Consider the following 24,561-nt stretch of genomic DNA (forward strand, 5'->3'; position numbering starts at 1 on the left):
CATTCAGACTTCCTGTTCTTGCGTTGCAGCAACTTTGGATTATTTGTAGTCCTATACTTCTATTGCGCAAGATGGCTGGTAACAACAACATCACCATACCGTAACCATTTCTGTTCATTTCTTTGTTATAAAGTAAAATTTTACAATTTGCAGAACTTCAGATGCCACAAGATGGTGGCAAAGCAATATTTTCTTCTATTAGACATGGCTTTGGCCTGAGCAAAAAAACAATGAATAGGAGAATTTTATGGCAAATAGAAGACAGGATTTAAGGGATCGTCAATTACTTTCAGGTATTCCCCAAGGCTAACTTTATTTCGATTATGCAAGGTGCCAGTTATCAAGAAAAGCAAGGAAGGAACGATCGCAACACAGAAAACACAATGCAGGTACAAGACCACTGTGAGTAGAGCTTACCCCTTAAGCAATCATCGTAAAGCTTATTTCTGCAGCACACCAATATCACACAAAACATTCCTCTTATTGTGATTCCTCACCAGATATTCTTCAGTTCCATAAATGGACATAAACTTCTCATTATCCTCCAACTCTCTCGCCGCTCCGAAGTCGGTTAGCTTATAGACAGACGTGCCGTCCTCACCCGTCTGACGCATTATGTTGCCTGGTTTAATGTCCCGGTGCACCACACCGTTCTCTCGTAGGTGGTACATTCCCTGTACTAAAAAAGAAAAGAAGTGGGCAATTATTCACGTGAAATGCTTTTAAGAAGCAGCAAAAGTCAGGGTTCACTAACCTTTTTGAAACCGAGAGCTAATTTTTGTGTACGGCTTAATGTGAAGGGCTACCCGTGTGACGAGATTGTGATTTAGACTGATGATGGCAACAGTTAGATCCTGTTAAGTATTCTTTCAATTTTTTTTCACGAAAGGGACAAATACTGGAAATGGACTGTGTTTGTCCTTTCAGGGTCCACTGTACATTCGATGAACTTCAACCTACCAACACATCGCAATACAGTGAGAAACTCCGCCTCAGCCAGGCCAAAAGCATTTTCTGGCTCTTCAAGCACGTTGAGCAAACTTCCCCCCGGGCAGAATTCCATCACTAGAACCTTCTGTTTAGATGGCAGCTGCAAAAGAGAATTTTTCCATAACATTCACATTTTACTTTTACACAGGGACGAGGTGAATGTTTCTGTTTAACTAATCCAGTGTACACTTTGTCAATTATATGTTGTCCCTTTATGAAATGGCAGCTTTACCTCCTCCACGGCGTAAAGCTTGACGATGTTCTTGTGGTTGAGTTTCCTCAGCATGTCAAACTCCCTCATCTGCACCTCATGAGTGCGGTTGTAGCTCGCCAAGTTGAAAACCTTGACGGCTACCAACTCACCCGTCCGCTAAAAAAATAAAATAAAAAAATCACACACACAATAACCAGAAAGGGGGAAACGGTCAGCGTTTTGGGCAATATCGGTGATGTTTTCCCAGCCAAAATGTGAGTAGCACAGACGTGAGGAAGACAAACACAATCGTGTTTGAAAAAAAAAATGAGGTTACCTTATTTCGAGCCTTGTAGACGCATGCAGTAGCCCCTTGACCCAGGACATCCTGTAAGGACCACAGGTAGCTGGGGGTGCTGGCTGTCATCTCTGACATTATGGCAGAATGAAAGAAAAATACACACAAAGCTTAATTTCCAATGTGTCAAACTGTGGAACACAAAGACAGTATTTCTTACTACTGTACCTACACATGCAAATATATAACCCAAACGCTTAGGATGAGCTAACAGTGATTTTTCAGAGCAGGCGTGCTAGATTTACAGTGAAACAGAACGATAAAAATGTCAAACACAACATTGTATTGTAGCTTACCACTCAGGAGTTTCAGTAATCGGTTTTCGCTCCAAAAAGTGCCTTGAAATCGGACTCGTATGTAAGACGTACGAAATGGCAAATTTGTATATGTAAAAACGTCCGCAACAAAATAAACCACACCTGAGGGTGAACGCTCTTTGCAATGGCTGCTGCTATCTATCCTTATCCTTTTCTTGGTTTATGGAGCCACAAACGTTTTGTATTTAGACTCAAAAGTTGCGTCGTTAAGCACATTTCAGTGTTTCCAACTCACGGGAGGAAGTGTCTGCTCGCTGCTCCAGTCGTTCAGTTGTTGATTGCGGAAATGAAGTTGAGTTTGCGAAGTTGAACTGTTTCAAACAAGTGACACTATGTCCAAAAGTTGCTTCTCCGCTAAAGGTCAACTCTTGAAGAAGTGGATTTTAGAGGGGAACCGCGACAAAGTTTACTCATTGCTAAATTTAAAATAGCGCCTCGAAAGTGGGTCATGTGACATAACGTATTGGCAAACAAACAACGGGAAAACATCAGTAGTAGTATTAAAACCTATAATTTATTCAATAATACTTAAGTACAAATAACTTCTTCATTATCGAATTAAACGTTACGAAATTATTAAACGTTACAAAAGCAATATCCCAAAAGTTATGGAGTTGGGCGAGGTGGCTTCTGGGAGTTGTAGTCACGGGATCCCCCAATGTTTATGGCCATTTCCCAGCATTTGAAATCGTTTCGAGCTTGAGAGGGTGGGAAATCGAGTAAAATTGACTATCGTTAAGTTACCGTACTGTACTGTATACATTTCATTTTTCATGCTTCAATCACCTGCAGTGTGGAATCTAGATATTTAACGTGTTTAAATATCTAGTCTGCACATACAACCTATTTGGATGTTGGACAGAGAGATGATACAACTCAAAATTGATAGCAAGCAATGTTTATTTAAAAAAAAAGATCTACAATAACTACACATAGAATTATATAAGGCCTATTTGATTAAATCACCATTGATATTACTGTACAATATTGTACCAAAAAGAAGAGTGTACCTCTGTAATGTACAACATTGTTATATACAAAGTACATCTGAACACAGGATTCTCCAGTAATACAAAGACTACTATAAATAAATTTGACATAAGAGTCCCTCTCTTTTTTTAGTTCTGTTTTCAAATGGACACAAATGCATATATGACAAATCTGGTAAGTCACCCGCACACAGTTAGTCAACACGCAAAGCCAACTTTGTTCAAGTGCATGATTGATTTGAGATCACACAAATGCACCAACCATCCATATCCATGTTGGTCTGTGTGTGCGCGCACCAAGCACGCAGTCACAGTCCCTCCAGTTGTTGCAATGAGGTAAGAACAGTAATACACAATCATGATCGAGATTTAAAAATGTACAAGTGTAATTCAATACGTGGGAGAGTGTGATGGATGCAGTGTCTCATATACAGAAAAAATTATTTGAACCATTTTATGCATTTATATCCTGATCTGATTTACATACTTGCAAAAGGAAAATTTTATTTGAACATTAAATGGTGCTACTCCCTGTAATAATAAACGGGGTCTTCTTTGGCCACCTTTGTAAGAGTTCTGTGGTTGGTGGTATTATTGCAAAATCCTGTGAATATACAGACACGGGTGACAACACATATTTGACTTATTCATACCTTGGCCATCCTCTTGTAATGGATTCATCCATCCATCCACGCATGCTCACATAGCGGCACACACATGCACGCGACCAGACGGCGACACAGGTCAACATTTGTCCATAAAACAGTAACAGTGAAAAAGCCCGAAAAAAGGGTGCTTAAGAAGTAATTGGATGAGGTGGTTGGTTGTGTTCAAACACACCCTCAAAAGACCTCAGCGCCATGCTTCCAGTTGCCCTAATGATTAATAAACATACGTGAACACCATTAGAATAATTAAACTCTTTTTACTGCAAAGTGTGAAATATAATTATATGAGCAAGCTGTCTTTTTTTTTTTTGTAGTTAGCCTCTTGCTGGCATTGCAAGGACATAAAAGGATATCAGCCATCTAGTCATTGCAAGCTGCTGTCAAATGGCCACAGCATGCAACCTGAAAGGTGTTTAGCTGCCACAAAACACCACACACACATCTGTGGAGAACATGTGCGTGTACAGTCCGACATTACAAAGAAAATAAAAAATGCTGGCTTTCAGTGGTCCCCTACACATAGAAGAGCTGCAGTCGAAAAGCAGCAAAAATACTACCAGCGTTCCATTATTCTTATTGCTTTATTTAGGGCTGGGGAACCGTTTCAATATCAGTGGCCATGTGTGACGGCCATATTAAAAATCAAGAAAAAATATGAAACAAATATTATGACATACTGTATATCATTGACACGTTTTCTCTCAGATTGTTTGTTTGATGCCAGGTCAAACACTTGTGGTTCCCCAACCAATTTAGTATTTATTTTAGCTACATTTTACTAGACCAAGATCCCAAACAGCAATATATATTAAAAAAAAAAAAGAAAAGAAAAGAAAAAGACTGGAACAAGTGACAAAGCTCTCAATCACTCGTGCTGTTATTGGCCCAGTCTTTCAATACAGAGCTTTTCTTCTCCAGTCTTCCATGTGTGAAGCAGCAAGACAGTGTGTTTCATTTCAAGAAAGCTTAAAACTTTTCACAGTCTTTTCTTAGGAATCAAACAATCCCATTTGATCGTTACAGGGTCTTAAAAATGATTCAAGGAAAAAAAAAAAAGAGTTTTCTTTCTTCCTCATGTGATTCTCTGTGTAAAGGAGAGCAATACTTCCACCCCCCTAAAAATAGCTCATGTATGAAAGTTGCAGGTGCCCATTAATCAGCACATCTGACTGTTCCCTCATGAAAGACTTGAAAATCCTTTCCGTGCGGCGATCAGTGAAAAGTAGCCTGGCCATGGAACCTTGTGACACTCTTAAAATGGATTGTGACGTCTGAATGCTACAGTGTGTAGTGGGTTAGTATGTGCTGGATGCGTAACAAACTAAGTGCTTCCCACACCTGCTCGAAGACTTGCTGGTTTAAGCATTAGGGATTCGATTTGCACTGGACTGGGAGCGAGGAGGTGCTAAGCCGGGCAGGATTTGTCATTCGACTGGGATGAAGGTGGCGGAGGTGGCGCGTGAGGGAGAGAATGTGTGTGTCCCGGTGGCGGAGGTGGCACAGTGGATGTCGGGGAACCCATGGCTGTATTGCCATTCCCTCCGCCGCTTTTCGGGAACACCACTGGCTTGGGCCTCGTTGCCGGGGGGCGCAGCTCTCTGAAGGAAGGAACTGAGGAGGACAGAGAGGAAGAGGAGAGGGAAGGCGAAGTGGCGGAAGGAAGGGGGCTCCTGGGCTGGCTTTTGGTAGCTCGGAAGGAGGAGGGCACGTCGCTGGCTGAGGAGGCGCTGCGCTGAAGTGGGTGGGCGTGTGTGGAGCCCCCCTCGCTGTCTCGTAGCAAGCGGGAGTGGAGCGGGCTGGAGGGTTCCGATGCTCCTCCTCCTCCGCCGCCGCCACCACCACCAACACCACTCACACCTTTCAGCTGCTCCAGTGTGTCGAGGACCACATCAGGGGTGTGTTTGGAGGTGCTCTGTCGCTCCAACTCCCTCAGCTCATTCAAAGCGCAGCTCATTGCCGCTTCGATGTCCTGCAACAAAGAGGAAAGAAGCGTTAACTGAATTGTGAAGTGGCAGCGTTACATGGAAGTAGAAGCTACAGAACTCTTTTTGTAAGATTTTTAAAATGCGTTCATTTATCTTCCAAAGTCAGGGTTAAAACCACAAAATACACATTTTCACAAGACAAAGTCTGAACTATTTAGCCCAAAAGAGATAACTGTAATTGCAGACTGTTACACTACTGTGCGGCCACTTGTTGTGAGGCAATTTGTGAATTGTTTGTAGCCTGGAAAAAAAAAAAAAAGAGCCAGCTACTAGATCACATGGGTGTTCCTCCACATGCATTGAGCCAAGGCAAATACTTAACTTGTAAAGTACTTGATGGTAACTAGTACAATTTTAAAATGTTATTAAATATCAGTGCTGGAAGTAATCAGCTGACAACTAGTCAAGTTGTGTCTCATCATCATCATACCAATAACAAATCTTAAAAATAATGATTAACTGAGAATGTAGCTTGAATGATTTTCACACACACTGCTCAGCTTGAAATGTACAGTATGTATTGATATACATACACAGAGAGAGAGAGAGAACAGTATCTACTGGGGCACTGCAACTAAATCAGCACCTGAGAGGGAGCGATACCTGTGAGCTGTGATCCACCTGGGCTATGACCTCAGGTTCCAGAGGTCGATGGTTGCTGAAGCTCTTGGAGCGTCCTGCCGGAGTTGACTTGCGCAGCTGAGGACTTTCCACCTGAGTATTCATTAGCACTTGATGAATTGAACACCCCATCCATCCATCCATCCATCTTCTACCGCTTATCCGGGGCCGGGTCGCGGGGGCAACAGCTTTAGCAGGGAAGCCCAGACTTCCCTCTCCCTAGCTACTTCTTCCAGCTCTCCCCGGGGGATCCCGAGGCGTTCCCAGGCCAGCTGGGTGACATAGTCACTCCAGCGTGTCCTGGGTCTTCCTCGGGGTCTCCTCCCGGTGGGACATGCCCGGAACACCTCACCAGGGAGGCGTTCAGGAGGCATCCGAATCAGATGCCCAAGCCACCTCATCTGGCTCCTCTCGATGTGGAGGAGAAGCGGCTCGACTCTGAGCCCCTCCCGGATGACCGAGCTTCTCACCTTATCTCTAAGGGAGAGCCCGGACACCCTGCGGAGAAAACTCATTTCGGCCGCTTGTATCCGGGATCTCGTTCTTTCGGTCACGACCCATAGCTCGTGACCATAGACCCACCCCATTGTCTTACTAATTGACAGTAGAATCTCAAAATCTTCCAAGTCACATTACCTTCGTCTTCAGTGAGGAATGGCGTGTGATGGAATTGAGGATGCTGTGAGCGCTAACTGGCCGTTTGTCCGCAGACTCCTTCACCAGAGCTCCACCTATCGGAAGCGATGCCGTCCTCACCCCACCCAGGCCGCCTCCGCTGGCCCCTGAATTTTCACTGTCTGAGCCCCGGAATGTTCTTCTGATGCTCCCGGACTCTGGACGTTTCCTCATCCTGAGTGAGAGAATTATTGAGTAGCTTTTCTCTGTTAGTGAATGAGTGCTCGAGTTTGTCAGATTTGGCTGGGTTACAACAAAAGCTGTCATAAGTGTGGTTTGTTTTTCGTCAAATAGAACACCCTGGTGGTGGGGGGGGGAAGAAAAAATGACACGGTGTTTATTGGGCTGTGCTTTGTTTTGCATGCGAGGCTCACTTGTTGAGGTTGGCCAGGTAGATGTCAGCCACGTGAGCGCCCGTAGGTGATGCAGCACTGCCTCGGGTGGAAACCCTTTCCTCCAGCTGGTCCCTGGTGTCCATATCAGATTTTGGGCTTCCACGGCCGCCATCAGTCCTAAAAGTAACCACATTTAACATGAAATGTTCCCTCTTTGCACTTTGAATGAGATTGTTTAGTAAACACAGGCATGAAAAGACAATTTTAAATACAAGATTGAACATTTTTTTGTTTTTAATGTAAACAGTATTTTGGCTGACTCCAAAATCTTCCCTCGAAACTCCACTGAGCACTAAACAGCACGGCAGCTCGCAACTAGCTATAAGTGGAATCTCCCTCCGAGGCAGGCTGCGTGTCAACACGATCTGCCATCTGTGCTCTACATACAGGTGAACTCTCACAAACTCACGCTGATAGAAACATACGATGGCCAGATGAATAGCTCAGATAGCCAGGAGCTGAACTGTAATGATCTTTTCTCGGCTGACAGCGCAATGGGGATTTCCACAGCACAGTTAGCCAACATTGTGATTGTTCTCGCAGGAAATGTACTTATGCACATTGTGTATCATGCATAGCGAGTGTACACATCTTACATGTCTTGGACCACAATATATTGATGTGGCACCAATCCATCCACTCCATTATGGCGCCCCTCCCACCAGTCATCAGACGCTCGTTGATAGAGAAGCAATGAGGCGCCCTTCTTGAAAGACAACTCGCGACTGGTCCGGCCGGAATAGTCGAAACGAGCAATGGCTTCCACTGGATCAGACTCTGAAACAGCCAAGGTGCCTGATGTTGAGAGGATGGCAGACACAGAGACAGGAAGCGACATAGTGGGTGGCACAAAACAAGACGGGGAAAGGTGGGGGGTGGGGGGGCAGAGCGATGGAGCAGGTTAGTACTGCTGTGTTTGGTGACGGCATACATTGCAGAAAATACACATAGCAGCAGGATTGTGAGCTGGTTGAAAAGCTTTGAGCAACGAAGAGCTAGAGGAGATCTCATGTGCAAGTGACAGGAGCAACTCTATCGGGTTTCTTGGAGTGGGCAGTTAAGAGGCAATTTTTACGCACCATCTTCACTGTTGTGGCCGACGGACACGGTGTCAGGCGCCGGCTCTTGCACGAGCGGGGGATCGCAGTGCGGACTGTCACTAGAATGGACAAAAAGAGCAGATGAACGATATTCATTAACTCAGTCCCATGGAGTCACGTGGCACACCACTGAGATCATATCCCTGTAGACCTAACATTGAATCATTATCGTGCAAAAAAAACACAAGTGCCATTTTAATTGGATGAATATTGAATCATTATTAATGTTGGCCTAGAGCAGGGGTGTCAAACTCATTTCATGTATTACTTGTACACAACAAATTAACAGATGACTAGTTTTTAAATCAGTCAAGTCAGTTATAATAGTGTGTTCAATTATTGTTCAAGTAAGTGTAAACAGGGTAACAAAAGTATCGCAAAATCTCAATGTTATTTTTTACACACGACAATTTGACATTTCGGTCCAGATTTTAGCAAGTTGACGCACATGAGTTGCTTTCGCGGGCCGGATCTGGCCCCCGGGCCTCGAGTTTGACGCATGTGGCCTAGAGGAAGGACCATTTTATGTTATATGGAACTTCTTAGGCAGGAATGGGCAACTTAAATGCTGAAGGATTTCTATGAATGTGTGAGTCTTGAGAAATGCCATTTCCAACACCGCCAATCTTCCAACTACAGTTTAAAAAAAAGAAAAAGTCAAGTTTGCAAACTGTGCAGCAATTCGGGTTGGTCTTTGAAGTCATAAATTTAAATCGGAGCACTTTGCAAGTAAATTACTGCTGTTGTGATTTGCGGTTACAGTCAAACTAATTTGACCTCAGCGACGAGGTCAGGTGTGACTTTAATCTCGTGTTATGGCAGGTAAACTGATCCTGAGCTTTAGCTTAGTAAGTACATGACATCCTTATGAAGAAAGTGTTTTCTTTTTGTTTACTTTTGCCTTCAACAAAAAAAACTAACAAACCCATAACCCTCCAGCTGGGGATTGAACAAACAAGAAAAATCATTACTTTTCACAGTCATATGCCCCAACCAGTCTGCCATCACATCACAGCATACAACACCAAGCCAATGCCTTTTCTTTAGCTAGCTTAAAAGCGTGGTCACGGCAAACGCAACAAGTGCAATGGCACTTTTTCATATTTGTCTAATTCTGTTGAAAAACCTATGATCAAGTCAACAAATCCACCATACCTGTTCTTATCCACGCTGCCTGGGCTCCGCCTTCTCCTCTCGAAAAGGGTTGAAGTGACTTCACTTAGTTGAATGTGAAGAAAACAACTAGATACACTGGAGAAAACTGGCTGAGCCATATCCAATATGGCCGCCACGTCAAGTTCCCGTTGAAGGCGCGAGTCGCTCAGAAGCAGACAGGAAATGACATCGGCTTTAACAGCAACTCTGTTAACAAATTATTGGCTGGGGGCAGTGCAATCCATTGCCCAACGGTGCGCAATATGTGAATTGCATGAGGACCGGCTGCACGACACACTTTCAACGAGAGTTTATCGGCGATGTTCTGTGTGCCCAAACCGGACTTAAGGTAAGTCTTTGTTTGAGACGCCAGAGATAAACAAATCAACTTTACCCATAACTACACTATCCTGCTCATCTAAACACAGATATACATATATTTTGAAGTATTTTTATTATATAATATTGCTTCATTTCATTTTTGTCCCTTTCACCGTGACCCAGCTGGGCGCTAGGTCGGCACTCTAGCGCCTTTCTATTGATGAGCCTCCACTGACCAGAAGTCATCACCAGCTCCGGGGATGATGTAGATGGGGCCCTGCAGGTCCTGCAGTCTTGGAAAGATGGTGTCATGGTGGATGATGATCGTTTTAATGAGCTCATTGACGTGGGCCTGGCAGGAGACTTGGTCGTGACCTTCCGGGACAGACATCAGGGTGGGGCCAAAGCAGATGGCAAGGTTGTAAGGGTCCATCATGTTGTCCTCACTGTACTGGGACAAACTGGGTGGAGGAGGGAAGAAAAAAAAACATTCATTCAATTTCATAATCATCTACACTTGTCATTTTATGGGGCATTATCAGTCCTTTCATTTTTGACACTGTTTGTCCTGAACTGCTGACTTTGAGTGAGGGGCCAGGTACACCCTCGACTGGTAGCCAACAAATCACCGATGAGGCATGATATCATGTGAGATAGCTCATAATGCATGCCTGTATTTGCCAAATTACAGTTAACTCCTCTGTCAGTGACTCACTTCCTTTAAGAGCAATGGTTTTGGGAGTGTGTGAGAAGAAGCAGACTCTTTTGGGAGACAGTAAATCACCCACAGCCAAAGAAGCAGCACCTCTTTGCTTCACCAAGTCTGTTGACTCAAGAGGTCTCACATTTCAGGTGTCCATTTAGTTGCACTCCCCTTCTAATCGAATGAGATGTGATTAACGTAAAACAAGACCATTTGTTTGTTAGGCATTTTTGGTGTCAAATATTTCATCATAAATAGCACAGCATAAGCATCTCTATGGCTCCAAATGAACCCCCATCTGACAGAGGAGGGAGGGTGGAGGTGGTGGGGGTCTACCTTGTAACGTTCACAGTTTGGCTTTGCAGGGAATGCAAGCCTGCATAGCTCATCAAGACACCGAATATGATACAAGGCTATAAATCAAACAGAGAAGGGGGGAGTAATCTTTTTTCAAGATCTGAATGGGCTGGGGGGGGGGGGGGGGTAACTCCTATAAGGGCCTCCTTTGGCTTTTTCAGGATGTTTACCTCATCTCAGCTATCACGAAAAAAATATATATATATTTTTGCAAGATTTTACAATGCGTGCAGACAGAAAGTGCTTGTGCCGGACTCACTGGTTGAGGAAGGCAAACAGGTATCTCATAATGATGAGGGTTTGACTTGGCAAAGATTGCAGAACTTTCTTAATGTGGACAGCGCGCTCCTGGAGGCTCTCCATTGCTGAAAGGTACCAATGACGACGCCCAGGAGATTAGTTGCACAATACAGAGTTTGAAAACCAAACCACAGCATTCAAAGAGAGTGGCAGAGGTGACTCTTACAGACACAGGATATGAGGTCATGGAACACTTCCTTTGGAAAAAGGGCCTGGTCCAGTCCTCTGAAGTAGAGCTTGAGGACACCAGCAATTGAATCCATGTCATGGTCATTCTGGTCTCCTGCTAAAGGGTCTTCGCCTGTAACCCACACGATGGAGAGTATTAAGTAAGTGTGTGTGGGGGGCTGAGGAGGCATATATTTTCTGTGAATTAATTGCAGTCCCACCTCGCTCAAATGCATTCTTGATATCGTTGACCTCCACCTGGGAGCCCGATACTCGGAAAATACCCTCATGCTGCAGACCTGCATGGCCATAAGCACACAGTTGCTTTGATTACATTCATTTTTCATTTTCAGCATTGGCATGCTGGATATTGGAGACGTAGTTTGTTCATTCGGAGACGACTCAGGTCGGAACCGATCACATGACACAACCGTGCAACCAATCAGTACACAGCAAAGCCTGGTGCTAAACCTATCACTTGACGGAAGAATTTCCTCACCATGGCGACTGATGAAACGGATGCAGCTCTCGACCATAAGAGGAATGGCTTCACCCGTATTCTAAAATTGGAGGAGAGCATTATTCGCATTAATAATTACACCCAATCGTAGATGGTCAATAGGAAGCTGCCAAGGACATAAAACAACCACAACCTTGTTACCAGGATGACTACCTCAAACGCCTGCTGCACATGCATCAGAGCACACGTTCAGGAGGAAGGGGTGCCAGACATGGGATGGGGGGGAGGCTGCTGTTGCTAGGAGACTACACTTCTCCCCTTTATTTTGGGGTTTCCACCAGAAACTGGACGTTGAGTACCATGGTGAATATATGTATTTCTTTATTTTTAAACTGATGGCCAGTTACTACCGAGGACTGATAATTCAATTCATTAATAAAAATATCTAAGGTCATTTACATGTACAGTAGCAGTGTTTCCCAACCTTAATTGCGCTACGGCACCCATTTTAAATCTCAGACCATCAACAAAAATGTCACAAAATGATGGCATCATCTCAGTTTACTCACAAAGAAAATGACTTGTGTTTTATGAATTGTACCTCCAAATGAGTGTTCTGTCACTGTTATGTTCCGTGGCACTGAAAAATCAATAAAACTCAATTTGTAATTAATAAATAACTTGCAGACAAGTTAGGTGATATTGTATGATTCACCGCAGCAAAAGTGTGCCACGGCACCCTGGTTTGGAATCACTGCAGTACTGTATCTGATCATGGAATTGTATTTTGTGTTCCCAGTATGATGCCAGCTGATGCCACCAGGGGGCGCCTCAAACATTAGGTCCCCTTTTTAACTCCCTTGTCATACTGCACCAGCGAGCCCATTAGATTGCACTCATTCCATAACTGATCCACATCTGCGTATGTTTCCAAATATGCCCTCGCATCTCATGGGTGGCAACGGTGGGGGGGGGGGGGGGGGATCATGTGTTCAAAAGAAAACCACGCACTCACACGGCAGATAATTACCTGTTTCCGTACTGCAGAGTTTCTCCGGTCACTTTGCATAGAGAGAGGGAAACAGCACTCTGTCATTAAGTCGCCAGAATACCTATTTATACGCACACAACTTTGGTAACGCTCTATTTGTTCACACAGACACATATGTTGAGAATATCTTGAAACGGTGACGGGGAAAATAATACCCCCGAGTGCCAAGAAATTAAGAGAACCCGACTTTGGCATATGTCTCCCAGATAGTACGCTTGTGTGTTTATGTACTTCCTTCACCACACGTACCTGGCAAGGCAACAGTCGGTCTTCTGACCTAAAGTGGGGGGGAGAGAGACAGGACAAGTGTAGACCTTGGAGAGTAACAGTTATAGCAGAATCGAAGTGAAACACGCGGGAGGAAGGAGTCAGCGTACTCATACAAAGGCTTTCCTGCTCAGTTACGGAAATGCTGACATTTCCTGAGGAAGACCCCAGCCCCCAGTCGTCAGCCCCCCCCATCCTCCTCAGCGCTCACTCTGGCACATCTGTTGTCCACATATGGTCGCAGTCACTGTGACCTCCACATATAGGACACATCTAAAAAGTATGAAGGACACTCACTCTCTCCTATGGTTTTCTGGATGAGGTCATGCTTGGCGTCGAGCTTAGTGATCAGGTTCCTGCCTTCAAGAAACTCCTTCAGCTTCTACACAACACACAATATGAGGAGTGTGTAGTTCAGGTGCGCGCAGAAGTGCAGTAAATCACAGCGCTCTTTGAATCCACTCCCAAGCCTATACGCCTTGATTCAAACCTGACACTGACCGTAAAGTAGAACTGTTCCGTCTCCTGTTGGTTGGCCCGCCTCTTGGCAAGGCTGGGCTTGCTGAGATAGGATTCACTGAACGTCGACTTGACGGACTCCATGCTGTTGCTGTGGTGGAAGCAATCGGACACGTCATAGTCCTCCACTGTCACCATGTCCTGGATGGTGGACAGAGTGGCTTCCATGGTCTTCTTCACCTAATGAGCAGCAGAGCGAGGGGAAGAATGAGCACGAAGAGGCATGTGAAGGAAGGCCTGTTATAATCGTCAAGGGGAAATTAAAACTAACCTCTTCATTTTCTATCTTGAGCGTGGAGAGGCGGGACTGAAGCTGCTGACACCTCTGGAGAAGCTCACTTTCAAGTGGCTGCTGTGCACACATGACGCCCATCTATGCGCACACAAACGCAGGTTTGGAGTTTGAAGTGCAGTGGGACTGCACTGCGTAATACAGAAACGGATACTGTACCGTGTCTCCCATGTGCGACTGGAAGTCAAAGCGAGCTGGGGGACAGAAGACATTGTTGTAGGTCTCCATCAGCTTCTGTTTGTCTCCGTTGGGCTCCAGACTTTCAGCGGCACCCTCCAGTGTCTCCAGACCAGTGTGCTTGGATACCTCTACATTCTGTTCCGCTGACAAATAGGTCCTCAGGGCACGGTGGAGGCTGGCATGGTAGCCAAGGTCACAGCACTGTACAAACACGAGTCAATCATTGTGGTGAATGGGACTCTCAAGTGGTGTGAAATGGCTCCACCGAATGCCTCTGCTGGTTGCAGCCAAATAGTGCATTCAATTTTGCTTCAAAGCACGCTTCATCAACAATCAGTCTAAACCAATTCCTATGCCCGTTCCTTATGTCAAGCACATTCCAACTTAAACTGTGACCGGCGTCCGCTCAACATATATTTGCGATGGACATAACTCCAATTTGCTCGTTAGGTGTAAATTATGCACACTGATTGTAGATGTGTTGCATGTGATCGACTAAAATTGCAATCACTAAGATCCCAAACAATGTGTGTTACATTGTACGTTCACTCACACAGGTCTTTTGGTTTGCACGATGGTCTATTTGGGTGATCGCCACAAGCACAAAATGAAGTTTTAAGTGATGGAATTGGAGTGGAAGAGGCAAACACACATATTTTGGAAAATCTATCGCCCTGTTAATTGTGGAAAAGCCTTTTGTCAGAGGCGATATGGCAGGACTCCTTTGGCTGCCAAGTTCCAAAATTCCATTGCTCAATGGACAATATGTGGCAATAACTTTTGTTTGGAGCATTTAAATTTTTTTTTTTCCCACGATTGGAAAAATTCTGCCCATGCTACGCTGGCACTGCTGCAAAAAGGGGGTTTGCACCTACCTTTTGGGCGCAGTAATTAAAGACGCAAAATGAACCTCTGAAATGTACCTAAAGTTTGACAACTCACATTGCGGGTGCTAAATAAAATGTATATATGTATATACTTTTCGCAGAACGTACAAAATGAACTGCGTGGCAACGTGGCAGATGTAATACTGGGTGACCCCGGTTAGAAGATCAGCTTCCACATGTTTGCAAAGAGCACTTGAGTTTCCATCCGTTTTTGTATGCACAAACCTTCAGGAAAGTAGTTGCTTTCAATACTCACGTCAATGATGTCAGAGAGGTCGTGGATGTAATACTTGAAGACGCAGCCGTTGGTGGCCTCCAGAGCGAGAAGGTACTCATTCCTGGCTTTGATGGCCTTCAGCTTGTTCTCCGTGTACTTGGCTTGTCTCTGAGAATAGGATGGGAAAGGCGGTAAGGAACAAGGGGCCAGCAAGGACTTGACCGTTGAATACTCAAGTCAATCCTTTGTGCGAAACACACATTCAGGTCAGTACGACAGCGTCCCTCACTCACCTTCTCCTTCATCTTTTCTATTTTCTTGACACTGGAGCGGCGAATGGGTTTGTCGTCAGCTTTGATGCTAGCAAGGGTGTCTGGCGAGCGTGGCGTCTGACGGTCGTCCTGGCGACTGGAGCGCCCCATCTGTTTCTCCTCCTGCTTCTCGGCCTCCTTCAGCTTGGACTCAGCGTTGATGCTGTCGGTGTTGTACATGTGGTACGTCTTCATCACCTAAGAACATGACATTTCCGTCACAACGTTTTTCCACCCTGTGGCTTTGGGAAAATGATGGGGCATTCTGCAGTTTTCGTAGCGAAGGACTCACACACACACACACTCGTGGTCAAACACATGAAAGTGGGAAATCAAGCTGGGTCAGCCCCAATTGGGCGGTCGGCACTCGGCTGTTCTGATTCAAACTCCCAAGAAAGTCACTGCTTTCTTTATGAGAATGCATGTGCACGTCACTTAAACCAGATTTATTTATAACTCTTTGCACACTATAATTGGCGGGTTGAGCTGCAGCTAAACACGCGCACGCACACACACACACACACACACACACCAAAGTGACTTGGCTGGGCTATGGACATGAGTAACCAATGTTGTGTTGCTCCTGACAGCCCAAGACCACTAAAACAATGACTGTCAAAACCCCCCCAAAACAAAACAAAATAAAATGACACCTTGGTGAAGTCGATGGGTTGTCAGGTTTTCAAGCTGTCCGTATAAATTAAGTGAAATCAACATTACTGGTCCAGCTGTCTATTGTGATTTGAGTACAAATGATTGCGTGTGTTAATAATTATAAAGTGGCTATTCTAATGGAAAGAAAACAGAATCCCACCAATTCTGTTGTTGTACGTTGCGACATCAAAATTTGGTTTTGGTGAAGCACTGGAATGAATGACAAATAATTTGTTTTGCTCTTGTCAACTTGCTAAAAAAAAATGTTCACACTCTAGTTTTAAGTGTCTGGCTCGCCACTAACATTTTTTTTCCCCCTTGCTGAAAATAACATCTCATCCCTTTTCATTAAGCGACATGAAAAACCAACTTCAGGGATGCACATATTCAAAATGTGCCAAAAGTGATTTTGTCTTACCGAATAAAGCTCATTCAGAACCTTCATCAAGTCTTCTTGCAGCTGCACGCCAACCTCTTTGCTCTAAAGAGACAAGACGGATTCAAGTTAGTTCATCACAGTAAACAAAGAGCTTATTAACAATGATCTCGGTGTCATTAGCAAGACTACTTGGCAGTAATTGTGTATTGTCCGTCCGGTAAACTTGCAAACTGACTCAGGTGTGGTTGTTAAGCAACACCCTCATCTGTCTGGACTATCAGGCAGGATGAAGGCCCCAGTACAGTGAGGACAACATTCGAAGTACGACACTGTGCAATTCTAGATCACAACTGATAACAGCCACAACGATGAACATTATTATATTGTACGTGTTACAGAACATACAGTGAATACTTTCACAGTTCAGAACCAGGAGATGCCAAAGAAAGGCGGAAAGAAATAAGACAGTTGAAGGACCGAGGCTGAACGTTTGCGGTGGAACAAGCCTGGACACAATTTGAATTCTCTGCCCTCATGTGACACAATTCGGACGTGCGTCATGACAGCGTAAATAGAAAAAGAAAAATGACAGCATGGAATGGCTTAAATTGATGAGAATCAGGCCTTGTATATCCATTAAATTTGAATTGCGCGGTGTTCATCCAGCCTGAGTAAAAAACAAAATGAGGGCAAGAAGTTGAATCCTGACAGACTGTTAAAAGGTCAGGATAAGGATGAGAGGGGATAAATGTGCGCGGCGGGAGAAAGCGACAGGCGAATGATTTAGGGTTCTGCGGCGGACAAACGAGGTAACGGGGCAAGTGAGGTCGCCCCGCCCTCCGGCTTTAAAGCGGCTACAGCAGTTTAAAACTAATCAGCCATGGCTGAGCCGTCCTATCCTTCAACTGTGAATCTTGACCTTTGAACTTTTTCCTTTGGCCTGTGCCTGTCTGGCTAGAAAGACGATGACCAAAAAAAAAAAAAAAATACATTAAGACATCTTATGTCCTGACTTTAAACTTTGTTAATATAGTTTGACTTGCGTGCCCCCCGCCCTCCCCACACACACACTCACACACACAATCACTACACTAGCAGTGTCTTTCAATTGCACAAGTTATGGTTGTGCCCTTATGTATTCAACATTTCTGTGCACTTTTGGCTGACATTTGAACACTAGTCAGTGTTTTTGGTTTGGGCAGCATTCACACGATATGACCGGAGCCCCGTTTAAAAACAAATAAATAAAAATCCTGTCAAAGTAGTTCGGTCCAAGTATGAATATAATCTTCATTAATTGAGACAAATTAAGTCCCAGCGTGACATCCGCTAAAACAGTGGCCATTTACATTTGTACGGTTCAGGAATTCCTACCCGACTATCCAAACAGGCTGACCCCCTTTACCTTCATACACACTGAACTTTGTTACAAGTGAAGGAATGCTTCGAGCGATATTCTTTTGCTAGTCCTTACCCTCTGCTCCACTTGCTCCCGAAGCCAAATTCTCAAAAGGATCAAAAATATAGTGTTTATTTTGAAGTTGAAACTCAAGTGCAATTTAAATGGCTTTGCTCTCAATCTGCAAGACAGGGAAAATTCTATCCATCCCAAAAAAGGTAAATTAGATGCCCAAGCCGCAATGTAGAGACATGAGAACACACATTGGGAGAAGTGAACTTTGCTTTCAAATAAATCCAGACAGAAGTAACTTCCCTTTTTTCAGAAATGTCAAGTGGGTGTTGTGACTGAAAAGCACCTACTCACCTCTTCGACACTGAAATCTGTTTGCAGTCTAAACTGGTTTGTCATATACAAGCGGAGTTTCCTGCAAAGTTTCTGTATTTAGTATAACACGTCCACCCTGGAGGACTTGGAATGTGTATGACAAGGTCTTCTGAATGGCTCCATCATGACCCAAATGACAATCAGAGTCAAGAGGAGACAGGCAGGAGTCCAACATTTGTTTTCTCAAGGACAGGCAATAGTTCCAATAGGACTGATATGGCGACAAGTCAAAATCGATACTTGTAACTGCATTTGTAAGAATGCATTTTCTTTCCAAATAGGCTCCCTTTCACGATGCGAAAGACAAGCACAGACTGGCTGTGTAAATTTTGTCTGATCTTGCGCATTAACATACCAAACAACCGAAAAAAAGCACAATCAAACTTGACCTATTTTGATTTAAAACGTGATATTTTTGTATTGATTCAGGACATCTTCCTTAACTCTTAGGACACTTTTGGGGCATAATCAAGATTTGGCGCTATGGATCAGCATTGGTGGAGGTCTGTCACTGTATATTACAAATAAAACATGAGAGAAAAAAATGCAGATTTTTTTTTTAACAACATCCTATAGGAAGTGAAATTGAAATGTCGATAAAAATGTGGAATAAATAGAGCAGATGCAATGTGCACGTTCACGGCTGAGAAGAGTCTGCATGAGCGAGTGAGCATTGCCTTTTTGAAGAGGCGTCCCGAGTCCTCGCTGATCTGCGCAAAGCGGGGAATGATGTTGTTGAGGTAGAGGTCGGACAGCGTGGCGTGGTCGCGGCTCTCCCTTTTCACCTGAAGCAGCAACAGGTTCCAGCAGTTCACTGGGGATAAGATACTCTGCTCCTTCCTGCACGGGATGACAATGACGGACAACAAGTCTTTAGATGTAATCGAGGCCCCCCCTTCGAAGCACAAGTTAACTCAAGAAGCATTCAGTCTCTTTCATCTGTTTTTAAGTTCCCCTTTTCACGCGGCTGATGGATGCATAAAGAGCCCCGCAGCTTGTTAAAGGTAGGAACAAGTTCATTGTACATCACGTTGTTTTTCATCAAGATGAAACAACCAGTGGAATAACACGCATGGAGGGAGAGAACGCCCAGACAGATTTATACAGAAAACAGCCACCCTGTGTCTCACCCGCACACACGCACGCACACACACGCACACGTACACACACACACCAGGTCAGTGAGCCAACCCAAACAGGGGATTCAGCCAGCGTACAGAACCCAGCAGGAAGTGGTAAGGCTCCCCAAAAAGCACAGCTGTTGCAGAGTAGAAAGGACGCAAAAAAAAAAGGAGTGGTGGGGGTTGGTGGGAGATGAGGAAAAAGAGTCGGAAGTTCCTTTCATACTCTGCCTGGACATTTTGCAGTGATTTTTGCCCCATTTTGCCCATTTGTAGGAAAATAAAAAATACTGAATGACCTCCTTTGTATAATAATTAAGCACTGATCGGGAGAATAGGTTGTCTGGAAGTTTAAAAAAAAGAAACCACAAAAAAAACTGAGGGTGGGGGTGGAATGTTTGGACTAAGCCACATTAACGCAATTTCTGTTATGGACTCACGACTTGGAATTCCTTTGAAGAACACTAACTGTAAAATACGTGTTGTCATACCTTAGTCAGTGATTAAACTAATAAGCTGGAATAGGCATGTGACTACTTCCTTGCTCACCGAGGTAATTATTATTATTATTTTTTAATGTTCTGAACTCCCATTTCAATGGCAGTGTTCCTGCTGGTTGCAAACAAATCACACTGTCAAAAACACTCTTTTTTTGGGTGTTGCAATTGGTTGTTTGGGGGTTGGATCACCCCTCCAGTATACTTCCTGCTCCAGTGACTGCAAGTCAAATTCAGGAAACATTCATTCGGGGTTAAATGTGTTTTCATGGTTGCCTCTTTTGAGGTGTTTTCTATACTCTGTAAATGCCGCTTGTGCAGCTGCATGAAACTGGACTTTCTCCAGCGAATAATTGCTTCCGAGAGAGAATTATTCATTCGTTCATTCATCCATTTTCCCATCCGCTTATCCTCACAAAGGTCGCGGGGGGTGCTGGAGCCTATCCCAGCCGTCTTTGGGCAGTCGGCGGGGGACACCCCGAATCAATTGCCAGCCAATCGCAGGGCACACGGAGACGAACAACCATCGGTGCCCACACTCACACCTAGGGACAATTTTGAGTGTTCAATCAGCCTGCCATGCAAGTTTTTGGAATGTGGGAGGAAGCCGGGGTACCTGGAGAAAACCCACGTAGGCCTGGGGAGAACATGCAAACGGAGAGAGACTTAAAACGTTTAAATAAATAAATAAATAACGCGGGGGGCGGTCAAAAAATGAATTGTGCCATGGATATGACGCATTGTCATTCAACTCACAGTATTTGAATTGAAATTTGCAGTGGTGTACTATGCAACTGCACTACATCCAAAGACCCATAGCCACTAATTTGTCAACACAGGATTTCACTCCAACAGCACATCCAGTGTTGAGGTTTCATTGAATGAATAATAGTTATCTGAGCCTATCCAAATTCATACGTGCTTCCGGATCGCACATTATTATTATTATTTTTTAAAATAATGTGTGCATCAAAGTTCTCAAGGCTCATCTCCAAGAGCGCGCGAGTGATTATCCATATCGAGTTATAGATTATCTGTGGATAATCTGAACGGTGAAATGGATGATGAGTTGAAGTGGATGACACCAAGTCTTTGATAAGAGGAGCGCTAAATGACTGCGACGACTCAATAAATAGTGGACACATTGATGAACAGTCACACAGTCACAGCAGGCACTAGGTCACACAGACAGAGGAAGTCTTTGAAATAGAGAGAGAGGGGGCACTCTGTGGGAATGCAGGATCAAGGTTGAGTCAGAGAGAATGATGTGATGTGCTGTGCTGGTACCGGCGGTCACTGGTCAGATGACTAAATACGTGCAATAACGTGATATCAAACAAAAGGTCATGGCTTCACACATCCAAGTATTTTTACTGAAACATCAAGTAACAATCAGACTTTTGTGACTATTTTTTATGGCTTTGGACATTTGTCCAAGCGTTAATTGTGTTTTAGATGGGTGGGCCTTGTTTTTGGATTTGACTTTTTATTTTGGGTTTGGGGGTAATAATTGGGTGGCCCGGTGGTCCAGTGGTTAGCGCGTCGACCTCACAGTGCAGAGGTACCTGGTTCGATTCCAGCTCCGGCCTTCCTGTGTGGAGTTTGCATGTTCTCCCCGGCCCTGCGTGGGTTTTTTTTCCGGGTACTCCGGTTTTATACCACATTCCAAAAACATGCATGGCAGGCTGAATGAACACTCCATTGTCCCTAGGTGAGTGTGAGCATGGATGGTTATTCGTCTGTGTGCCCTGCGATTGGCTGGCAACCAGTTCAGGCTGTCCCCCGCCTCCTGCCCGAAGACAGCTGGGATAGGCTCCAGCACGATCCGCGACCCTTGTGAGGATAAGCGCATCAGAAAATGGATGGATGGATGGTTGGATGGATAATAGTTGCTGCTGTGCAGAGATATTTGAAGCACAAAACTAACAATGTAGACATTACACAATGAAGTGTAAGGAATTCATGTTTTATTTTTTCCTTTTCAAAATGATTCGAATCGCTGATCTTAGCCGACAATTTTGAGGAAGCTCGGAATTTTGCACGACTCTAAAAGATCGCACAGCCGTATAGAGAAACTAGAGCATTCTAAATTAGCTACCATTTTATAACCTCAGCTAGCATGCCAGCGCGCGTCACTTCCAGCTATCGGCCATTCATTTAAGGATTAGCTCACTCTACAAATTATGTCTTAAATTAGTGAGTCAATTTTATAGACGCACTTGATCACTCCTCCTTGCTGTCTGCTCACTTTCCGGTGCTTTTGACTTCCCCGATGAGGTAACATTTTCCTCCAGAAAAAACACGTTCCACTATTTGCTCAATCAAGTGGCTTTATGTGACATGTGGCACCCTGGGCCAGTTCCCGATCACCAGGGCACAGCAGCACTCAGGGTGAAATAACAGCCGGGCCTCGGTTATCAGAATGTAAACACGAAAATGTCATTGGCCTCTTTTGAAGGTCACATGGTGCACTTAGTGGAACATAGTGAGCATTGGAGTCAGGTGACGGCAGTGAGTCACATCAGAGGCAAATGCTGAATGGTCATTTACAGTCAGGATCAAAGCACATAACATTAAATGGAGCATCGCCGCCGGGGCATTTTTCTTTGGGACCTTACTACCAAATGACTCTTACGTGACGAGACATGCGCACAACACAAACAAACACAAACCCAGTGTGGGACAAATATTAAATACTAGTAGTTCCACAAACAATAGTATTGTCTGGGTTGGGACAAGGTAATTTAATTGCTTAGTGGCTTACAGATTGCTAATAAATGGCTCAAAAAAAAAAACCTGCACTATGTGGCACCTATACAAACAAAATAAATCACTATGAATTTTCCACCAACTTTGTTTGGCCTGGTTGAAGACGTGCAGTTAGGAAGGAATCCACTACCACAGTTTATCACCCACCAGGACATATAATTGTGTTAAGTGCCGAATCAGCAGTCAAATCAGGAAATCATTTTTAAACATAATCCTCTTAACCCTTATTTTATCACCGACTGTTCATGAAGATATTCCACAGCACCGACCCCACATTCCTGTTCCAAAGTGCGGAGTCAGTGCATATTTCCAAAATGTTGGAAATCAAAAAACATTCAGTTGGGAGTTAGCAAATCTAAAAACTATCCATGTACCGGTATTTGGAAGTTGCTTTTCTTATCATGAATTGTGTGAGTTCTACTTCTCAAAAAGATAGATTGAATTTATTCAACTGCCCCCCCCCCCGTCAACCTTTAAGTCTTCTACGAGGTCAGTTTTAATGTGAATGAAACAATGTGAGAGCCTGGCAGAAGACCGTGAACTGACACTGTCAACTTCTTCTATACTATTATGTGGAAAACTGGGAACTTCCCCAACACCCAACAAAAAGTTTTATCGAATTGCAAAATTGAGGCTATTTTTCAGGCCGCGTTTCTCTTTAGAATGGGGAAGGAAACCCAGCGCAAGTCATGTCTTCCTTTCAAAAAGCTGGCATGACTCAGCTGGCTTGTCCAGACGAATGAGCTCATCTTATCCCAGGACATTTCTGAACCCGGGAGGACAATCAGAGCCGAGTGTTCGAGACTGTGCAAGAGAACGTCAAAGTGATGGCATGCTATCCCAGTTGGCTTGTGGGGGGAATCAGGTCAGGCAGCAAAGGAGAGTGAGAATAAGACCGTGTGACGTACAGTAGCTGTCCTCAACGAGTTCGCATTTTGATGCACACAAATAGAACTACAACCACCATAATACCAGCGTCAATCAAAACTGAGCTTGCTGATTTTTGCAGTGAGATTTCGTATTCGATTTTATTTCATTGTACGGATGGGAGTGTATCTTTATACAGTGTCATTCTCTAAATGAATTTGGTCAGGTGCTAGGTGCCCTATTTTATTTGTTCACTGATGAAAGATTGCTCGCAAATCAGGAATGTCATTCATTCTCGTCTGTGACTTTGTCGGTATCACGGGGGACAATCGCATTTTTTTTTTTGATACTTTGAATCTAAGCCCGACAAGGTGCATTCATGGACCGCACATACCAGCAGAGGTTCCACAGAAGCTTACAGCAAATACTTTTAACTTGAGAAAAATAATTCTTGCTGCTGCAGGCTGTAAATTTCCCCAGTGTGGGACTAATAAAGGATATCTTATCTTATCTTATCTTATCTTATAACTCGACAATGCTTGAATAGTGATGCTGATTCTTCCCATTTGTGCTGCCCGACGTCAGGGGATTTTCAGCGTGAAATCGGATCAAGATTTCAAAGGAGAGTCCTTTGCAGGCATCTTAGAGGCGCCTCCCGTTCATGCTTGACTCTACCAAAAGACGTAGGGCGCACGTAACAAAGCCTAGCTAGCCCAAACTGAAATATTAAGTTACATCAGTTTTTTTAATCCATTATAACACACAGTATAATTTTCACACTTGAAACATGCTCTCATCTGTCGCACAATGGCTCATCCTTGTGTAACTAAACCATAAAATATTAGCAAACACTTATTGGTATGATGCACTAAGACAGCGCAGTAAACCCCAACCATAAAAACAAACACATTGTTAAATGAATAAAGCTATATTATTTCTATTTGTCAAGATGGCATTTTTGATCGTGTACCTTTTAGTGTTGGGATTCAGTGCGTTTGCTGTCGTGGCG

The 24,561-nt window shown here is 44.1% G+C and overlaps 2 protein-coding genes across 7 annotated transcripts in view; both read right to left on the bottom strand.

Moving 5' to 3' along the window:
• ikbke (inhibitor of nuclear factor kappa B kinase subunit epsilon) overlaps nucleotides 1–2,313 on the bottom strand; it is an 8,352-nt gene extending 6,039 nt beyond the window's left edge. Inside the window, exons 1-5 of one of the 4 annotated variants that reach the window (XR_015101635.1) lie at nucleotides 2,094–2,313; nucleotides 1,521–1,612; nucleotides 1,223–1,360; nucleotides 961–1,090; nucleotides 498–679 (exon numbers count right to left, since the gene is read on the bottom strand). Coding sequence is in view for 3 of the 4 variants with exons in the window: in XM_086118076.1 (XP_085974202.1) it covers nucleotides 498–679; nucleotides 961–1,090; nucleotides 1,223–1,360; nucleotides 1,521–1,619 (549 nt within the window). In the remaining variant the exon portion in view is untranslated. The other 3 variants (XM_086118077.1, XM_086118078.1, XM_086118076.1) reach the window with 3 other exon arrangements.
• A 427-nt stretch (nucleotides 2,314–2,740) lies between these two features.
• Nucleotides 2,741–24,561, bottom strand: part of srgap2 (SLIT-ROBO Rho GTPase activating protein 2) — a 51,344-nt gene continuing 29,523 nt past the window's right edge. For 2 of the 3 annotated variants that reach the window (XM_086118664.1, XM_086118667.1), the window contains exons 3-23: nucleotides 18,976–19,138; nucleotides 16,552–16,614; nucleotides 15,462–15,677; nucleotides 15,208–15,336; nucleotides 14,044–14,265; nucleotides 13,864–13,965; nucleotides 13,575–13,772; nucleotides 13,371–13,455; nucleotides 13,056–13,083; nucleotides 12,786–12,816; nucleotides 11,795–11,855; nucleotides 11,517–11,594; nucleotides 11,294–11,428; nucleotides 11,087–11,192; nucleotides 10,004–10,228; nucleotides 8,271–8,350; nucleotides 7,788–7,986; nucleotides 7,171–7,308; nucleotides 6,758–6,971; nucleotides 6,104–6,214; nucleotides 2,741–5,484 (exon numbers count right to left, since the gene is read on the bottom strand). In XM_086118664.1, the coding sequence (XP_085974790.1) occupies nucleotides 4,921–5,484; nucleotides 6,104–6,214; nucleotides 6,758–6,971; nucleotides 7,171–7,308; nucleotides 7,788–7,986; nucleotides 8,271–8,350; nucleotides 10,004–10,228; nucleotides 11,087–11,192; nucleotides 11,294–11,428; nucleotides 11,517–11,594; nucleotides 11,795–11,855; nucleotides 12,786–12,816; nucleotides 13,056–13,083; nucleotides 13,371–13,455; nucleotides 13,575–13,772; nucleotides 13,864–13,965; nucleotides 14,044–14,265; nucleotides 15,208–15,336; nucleotides 15,462–15,677; nucleotides 16,552–16,614; nucleotides 18,976–19,138 (3,148 nt within the window). In that variant the 3' untranslated portion in view covers nucleotides 2,741–4,920. The remainder of the gene's footprint in view (nucleotides 5,485–6,103; nucleotides 6,215–6,757; nucleotides 6,972–7,170; nucleotides 7,309–7,787; nucleotides 7,987–8,270; nucleotides 8,351–10,003; nucleotides 10,229–11,086; nucleotides 11,193–11,293; nucleotides 11,429–11,516; nucleotides 11,595–11,794; nucleotides 11,856–12,785; nucleotides 12,817–13,055; nucleotides 13,084–13,370; nucleotides 13,456–13,574; nucleotides 13,773–13,863; nucleotides 13,966–14,043; nucleotides 14,266–15,207; nucleotides 15,337–15,461; nucleotides 15,678–16,551; nucleotides 16,615–18,975; nucleotides 19,139–24,561) is intronic. The other variant, XM_086118665.1, reaches the window with a different exon arrangement.

The sequence above is a fragment of the Hippocampus guttulatus genome, chromosome 8 (genome assembly GCF_054856545.1).
Source record: "Hippocampus guttulatus isolate MCC_2025c chromosome 8, RoL_Hgut_1.0, whole genome shotgun sequence".
Lineage (NCBI taxonomy): Eukaryota > Metazoa > Chordata > Actinopteri > Syngnathiformes > Syngnathidae > Hippocampus > Hippocampus guttulatus.